This window comes from Triticum urartu, chromosome 4, assembly GCF_003073215.2.
Source record: "Triticum urartu cultivar G1812 chromosome 4, Tu2.1, whole genome shotgun sequence".
Taxonomy (NCBI): Eukaryota; Viridiplantae; Streptophyta; class Magnoliopsida; order Poales; family Poaceae; genus Triticum; species Triticum urartu.
The window spans coordinates 572,365,516-572,373,599 of NC_053025.1; the positions used below are offsets into that span (position 1 = coordinate 572,365,516).

Below are 8,084 nucleotides of genomic sequence, written 5' to 3' on the forward strand. Positions count from 1 at the left end.
TATGCTTAGCATATGCATCAAGTTGCTCGTTCTGGACGAACAAAAAGAAATGCGAGTCGCTGGCGGTGTATGTGCACAAGTCTTGTATATGAGCATCCCCGTACCGTGCCAGCCCATGTCGCGTGCCTCCATTTTTGGTCCATTTCATTGTGTTATGTACCGTGGAGTGAGCTCGGCCTCGTGTACGTACGTACGTGGCATGTACTGTAGGAGGCACGGCAGACATGCGATGCACCGACGGGCGTGTGAGCGTACGCGAGTGGCGAGATCATGGAGGGATATATATATATATATATATATGTATATAAACTAAAACAAAACCAGAGGAAAAGCGCGAGGGTTGAGGCATGAGAGGTAGGGAATATGGAAGGGTCCAAGGGGAAGGAAGGGAGGGGGATCTCTCCTAACTAACACGGCCATGTGCGGGCTGGCCTCCCCGCAAAGGCCAACTAGCGGCAGGGCCACCCGGCCCGCACTAGCAGTCGCGCGAGGCTGGGGGGAGGGAGCTGGGGAAATGGCGGGGCCCGCCGGAGCAGCCATGTCCGTTGCACGTCTCGCTCGCTGTGCGCGGGGCCCACGTACCTCTCCCTCTCCCGCTGCAGTGCGGCGGGTGCGCGCCCATCCGCCCGTCCATCTCCGCGCGCCTATGCACGTATAGCCCGCGCCGGGCCGCTCGCTGAAGAAGCTGCATGCATCCATCCCCGGCGATGCCCGCGCGTACGTACGGGCGACCGGGCGAGGGCTTGGCGTGAAACGCACGGGGTGGTTGTGGGGATGGGGACGGGATCGACGGCCGGGAGGGGTCGACCGATCCACGGCGTCGGCGTGGGCTGGCTGGCTGGATCCAGCGGGCGAGCCCACATGCAGGCAGGCACACGACGACGTACGCCCGCGCGCGCATGGTGGCAGGGTGGTGGGCACTACGTTGGCTCCTCCTCTCTTCTCTCTCCCTCTCAGCTGCCCACGATTGGATTCTCAAAAGAAAAAAACTGCCCACGATTTTTTCTGTGTTTTTTTCCTCCAACGACCGGCGGGGTGAGCGAGTGAGCTACGCAACGCGCGCGAGGCACAATCTAAAAGCCAGCGTCACCCATATGCGCGTCCAGATTGGCACGCCATGTATGTGCGCGCGTGGCCACGCTATGCTAGGCTAGCTAGGCTAGCTGTTCGATCCCTCCGCTCCGTCGCCTCCCACACGCGATCTAGCCCCGCCCGTCGAGCGTGAGTTTCGCGTGATCTCGTCCGTTCATCCACCCCATAGAAACGGAGTTTTTCATCACATTTCTTTTCTTAACTTGCTCGATTTTTAATGATCGGAACTGGGACAGGATTCGAGAGTAACTGATGGATGCTGCACGGCCGGAGCCGTGAATGAAAGGGAATATTCATCCATCCATCCGGGAAAGAAGTCCAGCTTTGACGTGATGTACGTAGTGAATAGTCGGAACCAATGATTCTCCAAGGATACACACAGCTAAACCACTGCACCTGACATCCCAATCCATGTACGCATCATCAGGCCACTCAAAAAGCACCCATGCGTGCGGTAAAGCATAATTGCGTGATCGACTGCCTATCATCATGTGAGATACGCCACTCATTTGATCATCAAGTCGGAATGTCGTATGGAATATCACGCGGTCATCATCAGTGTGGTTCTCATAGTCTTTGCCAAATCGTCGAGCCGTTTTCATGCACACGGATGTTCGATGGTGATGGAGGTTCATTGGGCGACACCCCTAGCTAACCTCGCCCTCCACCCCCTTCCACACGCTTCTTTTCTCACCACCTCCATGGGGCGACACCACAAGGCAAAGCCCATGCACTTGATGGCGCGATGTTTTTTGTTTTCATCTTTGGATCAGGGGATCAAGCGTTCCTTTGCCTCGGCGGTGCGGAGACTCGCTGCCTTGGGCATTTCTCGGCAGCATTGGCCGGCCAGTTTAAACACCGTGAGCATGGTAGGTGTTGGTCGCGATCCTGGCCTAGCACGGGGGAGTATGTTGTTAGGATTGCATTGCCACCACACATGGAGTGTGCTCATGAGAGGTTGTCTCCATGGATGGGGTCGGAGATTTCGTGCCGTGTGCTTGCCTAGCCAGGCGGTTGGAGTATTACAACAGTGATCGAGCGCTAGCATTGGCCATATGGTTCTATATATAGATCCCTTGGCCTAGAGAATAGACTTTCGAACTTCACCAATCCATGTAGGTATTCCAACGTGTCTGCTGAGGCGTTTTGAGCAGGTGCATGCGTATCTAGTTCGTGTCTGACATTGCCGAGATTGGGAGGTATGGTGGTGTTAGCTTGGAAAACAGGATGAGGGGCACAAGGAATTTATAACAGATAATTTCGCATGTCCATCCTCAAATATACCAACTTAGTTCTCAATGTTGGCATGTCGCGTCGTTATCCCCCTCACCCTACTTTCCGAGCTAACACCACCATAAGTTAGACTGAAAAGTTCTCTTCTATACGAATGCAATGGTAGGTCTAATTTATTGTCAAATTAAAATTTTAAAATGTGTGTGTGCCTTATTCATTGAAATGGGGGGAGTATCAAAACTTCACATTAACATTGATCTTTATAAATAAAATCATTTAAAAGGGAAAAGAAAGGACACAAAAAGGTTTGAAAAGGCACTAGCAAAAAATGTATAGGTCGATGCTAGCTAGCACATGGAAGAAAATAAAGGCACTGTGGAAGCTACTATCCTACTCAGCCTGAGGCATAGCTTTTGGGAAGCATGGTCCTTTGTGGTACACTTTCGCTGGCAGGCCATTTTAGCTAGGCAATGTGCATGCCAACGTTGTCTGCTGGTAATTTTAAAACGGAGAATGGCGCCGCATCAAATTTGGGCAGTTGATTGTAGTTTAATTTTATCAGTGTGCACAGGGCCCACTTGGTAACCCCCAGTGTGATGGTAATTTCTACTCCCTCCGTCTCAAAATATAAAAACGTTTTTAACACTAGCATAATGTCAAAAACTTTCTTATATTCTGGGACAGAGGGAGTAATTTATACGTCCTTGCCACAGGGCATATCAGAAAAAGGTGTACTCTGGGTTTCAACAAAATGTTACTGAATCTTTAGTTTATAGTAAGTTCAAAATAGGAAGAACCTAGAATAAGGACAACTGCATTGCTGATCAGAAGACTTATAAAAATGCCAAAATTGAAGAAAATTAAGAAAAACTCATATTCCCTCCAATCCAAGATAAAATAAGTGTCGCAGTTTCGAGCTAATTTAAACTAGAGTTAGTTCAAAACTACGACACTTTTTATGAATCTGAGGTAGTACAGTTTAGGATTGTAAAAAACTCTTACTTATTACGGCAGAAAAAAAAAACTTCACTACCCTTGTTGTATCATAGCAATACTGTGAGCCATAGTACTACTAGTAGCTCCTAGAATATCAGTTTGACTCTTCAAAGCAGCATTTTATTTTGGAAAATGTCATAGTAGTACTCCTACACCCTTTTTCCCATTTTATTTATTTTTGATAAACAACCACCATGCACACCTAGCTTGTTATATTTCCTTTTCCTCATCATCTTCTCTCCCCCTCTCAGTTTCTCTCTCTCACACACACACAGCTCTCTCTCTCTCTCTCCTCCTCTCCCTCTCTCAAATACTCCCCATGCCCATCGCCGTCCTCCTTTGAAGAAGCCAATGGCCAGCAATGGCATGGCGTCCTCTCCCTCCGCCTTCTTCCCTCCGAATTTCCTCCTCCACATGCAGCAAGCACCGCCGCAGCATGACCCCTCCCAAGAACACCACCAGCAGCACCACCACCACCACCACCATGAGCACCACCTCCCTCCCCCCCATCCCCAGCACAACCCCTTCCTCCCCTCCCCCCAATGCCCCTCCCTCCAGGACTTCCGCGGCGGTAGGCACACCCATAACTTCATGCCTTGTCAGTTAATTCGCCACCCTCGCACGGATCGTGCACGCAATGCGCCGGTAAACCGAGCCGATCCAGGTCTTTGCTAACATGCTGTACGTACGTGTGCTGCAGGTCTGTCGCCAATGCTGGGGAAGCGCCCGGCGATGTACGGGGGCGGCGGCGACGGGGGCTGCGGCGGCGACGAGGTGACGGGCGGCGGCGGCGGCGGGGGCGCGAACGAGGAGGAGACGTCGGACGACGGGTCGCAGCTGGGCGGCGAGAAGAAGCGGCGGCTGAACGTGGAGCAGGTGCGGACGCTGGAGAAGAACTTCGAGGTGGCCAACAAGCTGGAGCCGGAGCGCAAGATGCAGCTGGCCCGCGCGCTGGGGCTGCAGCCCCGGCAGGTGGCCATCTGGTTCCAGAACCGCCGCGCCCGGTGGAAGACAAAGCAGCTGGAGAAGGACTACGACGTGCTCAAGCGCCAGTTCGACGCCGTCAAGGCCGAGAACGACGCCCTCCTCTCCCACAACAAGAAGCTCCAGTCCGAGGTACTCCTACACATGTACCAGTACCTACCCACTGTAGTAGACCACAATGCAAATTAGTGTGAGTAGCTCCGGCAGTCAATTCAGTCCGGCGACGGCAAGCATGCATCTGGGCGGCCGGCCACGGCAGTAGAGCAGCACGCCGCTGGCCTAGATCTGCGCGCGCGGGTGACGATCTGGGGCGCCCGCCGTTCGGTTGCGCTTTCTCGGGGCGGCCTCCCCGGCTCAATGATTGGTTGGTGATGTCCGGCTCGGATCCATGTGGGTTTCAGTGCTTGCAGAAAGGTTGTTGGAAGCGGCGCCCATGCCCACGCCTTTCCATCTACACCTGCGAAATCGTCATCGTTGAGCTGAGCAGGCACAGTAGCTTTTCGGAAAGGCCGAGCAGAATATGGCAGCGTCCGCAGCAGGTAGATGCTCGTGCCCATGCTGCGCCGAGTCCTTTGAGGAGGATCCATCGATCCATCGATCGATTGCAGTGGAGTCAATGGCTTCATCATTCCGGTCGTGGCATCTCTGTGATGCCTGCCATGGTCGCAGGGACGTACTCCCCCGCGGCATGTGTGCCTTTTCACCGCGATCAGATTTGCAATTATGTGTGGGCCGCCCCGGAAACACCATTAGTGCCCGTATGATTAGGTGCGCATGTGCAGGTCAGCAAGTGTAGCTTAGCTTGCTTTCTCCTTGTTGCTAGTAGTACTAGCATTCAGGCAGATACAGATGCATGATTCAGATTCACTGCTGAACTTCTGCATGAACTACCAATGCGAAATTCTAGGTACCTGCCATGCTTGCATTGCGTACCGGTACAAGCTAGCTAAACCAAGATGGATTCGATTGTTGAATGCTGATGTATACTGATGTATATATGGTGATGAATGCAGATACTGGGACTGAAGGGCTGCAGGGAGGCGGCGTCGGAGCTGATCAACCTCAACAAGGAGACGGAGGCGTCCTGCAGCAACCGCAGCGAGAACAGCTCCGAGATCAACCTCGACATCTCGCGCACGCCGCCGTCCGACGGCCCCATGGACGCTCCGCCGTCGCACCAGCAGGGGGGCGGCAGCGGCGGGGGAATGATCCCCTTCTACCCCTCCGTCGCACGCCCATCCGCCGGCGTCGACATCGACCATCTCCTCCACGCCTCCGTCCCCAAGATGGAGCACCACCACGGCGGCCCCGACACGGCCAGCTTCGGCAACCTCCTCTGCGGCGTCGACGAGCCGCCGCCGTTCTGGCCGTGGGCAGACCACCAGCAGTTCAACTGATCGTCCGGCCCGTCGGCCGGCACGATACATATCTTCGTTGCAGTCAATGACGTCTGCTTTGCTTGCATGGTCAGCAATGAGCGTGCATAAATATTCGATGCGTTTGGATTCTTGATGAGGACGTACGTGCGTACGGTGGAGACGGTTGTACATGCATGTTTGATGAGAGGGGGGTTCAGTTCATCCATGAGGTGCCTACTGAAGACGATGGTGATGCGATTTGAGTCATGGTCATGGATCGATCGAGTTGATGATGAATAGTGGGTGGGGGTACTTGTAGGGGAATAAGTCCGGTGTGTGTGAAGCGTGTCTAGGTAGATTTTGGAGTTGAATAGTACCTACCTTTGGTATTCTTATTATTTTTCTTGTTTTTTTCCCTCTCTTTTTTGTTCCCATACATAAATTTGTGAATTGTGAGGCGGTGTGTTCATCCGTTGTTGTATAGGTTAATGGTGCATTTGGTGCTTATTCCCCCTATTTATATATGGATTATGTGAAGACTGTGACATACTTAGTGTGGTTGCGTCACTTGCCCGAGAGGCCGAGGTTAACATATTCCTTGTGTAAAAAATGCTTACTATTGTCCATAGTTCAACATTTTATCTTATGAACATCTACACAGCAATACATTTTTCCAAAGGACTACATGTGATTGAAATTTTCAGAAAATTCAGCTACTTTGTGCCCCACCATTGAACATTTGCACAAGTTTTTCGGAAATGCAAAATTTTCTAAACAAGTTTAAAGCTAGAAAACTAATAAAATAACTAAAACAAAAAATTGTTTCTAGAACTTCAAAAAAATGGATGTACTACAATTGACCCAGAGTGAATGAAACTTTTAAAGAATCAAATATGTTCGGGTTTCGGTGATATTTCTTGGAAGGCACTCCTTCCGTTTCATAATGTAAGATGTTTTTTGTCAAAAAAACGTCTTACGGAGGGAGTAATTAATTGGATGAATATATGCAAGGATATATTATACTACTGTACTTGGATGAATATACATGCAAGGATCATGAATCTACCCTTATTTAGACAGTGCAGCCAGTTTGCACTGTTACGCTAAGCAGCGACGCAGATGCGCGTCATTAAATTAACTTGCTCCTGCTCCTACAATGCAAGGCAGTTAAGGGCATTGAAAAAGGAACAGAAGAGCGTGGCCATGGTGTGGTGCACCAGCAACATTTGGACAGTTATGTCCTGCCGGGGCCCTTTTCCTTTTTCAAGCTGTCGCACGCCGCATGTCGAGCTCCCCAAGAGTCCAACTTTTGCGGCATACCAGTGAATTTAATTGGTCTTGCACGCTGCAATTCAAACACGTTGAAAACTAAGAGAATGAATTCACCCGTCCTCTGAAAAACACACGATCAAAAACTTGCAGATGTGCTACGTACATTCCGTACTCCGTCGCACCGCATGTATATATATGATTGATGGGAAGTAAGTGAAAAACATATTATTGCATGCATTGTAGAGTAGGAGGATGTGGATTTTTCTGTAGTGGTGGTAGTACGTATGGTATGTGGTAGCTGGTTAAATAGTGGATCGGAATATTCAGCCCTGGCTACAGAGACGCTGTGTCTTGGTGCATCATGTTTTTTTGCTTTTCTACCTCGATGATCCGCCGCCTGGATCGGCCTCGCTCCGCCTCCGCATCGCTGGTTGCTACAGTTGACCCAGCCGGGGTGCTGCTAGCCTGCCTGTCTGAAAATGATTGGCGAGGTGCATGGCATGGGAACAGGGGCACGTACGCACCCAATCATCAATGCCAGCGGAGCGGAGTGGAGTGGAGTGGGGTGAAAAACGTTTCGCAATCCCTCTCCCTACGCGCGTCAATGTGCTCACGACACATGGCCAATTCACTGATAGATGTGGCTAGTTCTCAGTCAAGTGACATAACATGTGAAAGAGAAAAAGAAAAAAACTAAAAAGACAATCTTGCATGAACCTTAATGTAAGATCTCACAGATATAGCATCGACTCGGACTTCATTATGTTTCAGTCGACTAAGGCTTAGCAAGACTGTTCATGGATAGATCGAATCATATGCAATGGCGGAGACAGCACCCGGCGAGCCGGGGCTGCTGCCCGGGCTCCCATGGTGCATGTGCATGCAGCTCTAGTAGTAAATAAATGATTTACTTACAGTTTGTTTGGGCAAAATTTAATTAACTTGGCATCACGTATATCTTGCCCAGGCTCTAAGTTTGAGCTGGCTCCGCCACTGATCATATGTACGTTTCCGTGCGTCGTGCTGCTGTAGTATGAAAAGGAGTCAGTGAGAGAGAGAGAGAGAGGGGGGGGGGGGGCAAGTGTGTATGCGTTGCATTGGCAAGGGCGGGTCGCGTCGTGGCCAGCTCTACGCCTCATCTCATGGACG

At 51.0% G+C, this 8,084-nt stretch overlaps 1 protein-coding gene across 2 annotated transcripts; it reads left to right on the forward strand.

Moving 5' to 3' along the window:
• Positions 1-3,558: 3,558 nt before the first annotated feature.
• Positions 3,559-6,216, forward strand: LOC125552778 (homeobox-leucine zipper protein HOX21). Of its 2 annotated transcripts, none has more exons than XM_048716444.1 (3): positions 3,559-3,919; positions 4,022-4,437; positions 5,319-6,216. In XM_048716444.1, the coding sequence occupies exons 1-3, from the start codon at positions 3,673-3,675 to the stop codon at positions 5,700-5,702; spliced, it is 1,047 nt and encodes a 348-aa protein (XP_048572401.1). In that variant the 5' UTR covers positions 3,559-3,672; the 3' UTR covers positions 5,703-6,216. The 2 variants fall into 2 exon arrangements, with proteins under 2 accessions (XP_048572401.1, XP_048572403.1); XM_048716446.1 differs by having other exon boundaries at positions 3,559-3,892.
• Positions 6,217-8,084: the final 1,868 nt, after the last annotated feature.

Excerpts from the sequence above, each read along its gene's own strand:
- LOC125552778 (XM_048716444.1), top strand. The coding sequence starts at position 3,673 with ATGGCCAGCAATGGCATGGCGTCCTCTCCCTCCGCCTTCTTCCCTCCG. Across the intron at positions 3,920-4,021 it reads CACCCATAACTTCATGCCTT|GTCTGTCGCCAATGCTGGGG; the intron begins GTCAGTTAATTC and ends CGTGTGCTGCAG. Across the intron at positions 4,438-5,318 it reads ACAAGAAGCTCCAGTCCGAG|ATACTGGGACTGAAGGGCTG; the intron begins GTACTCCTACAC and ends TGATGAATGCAG.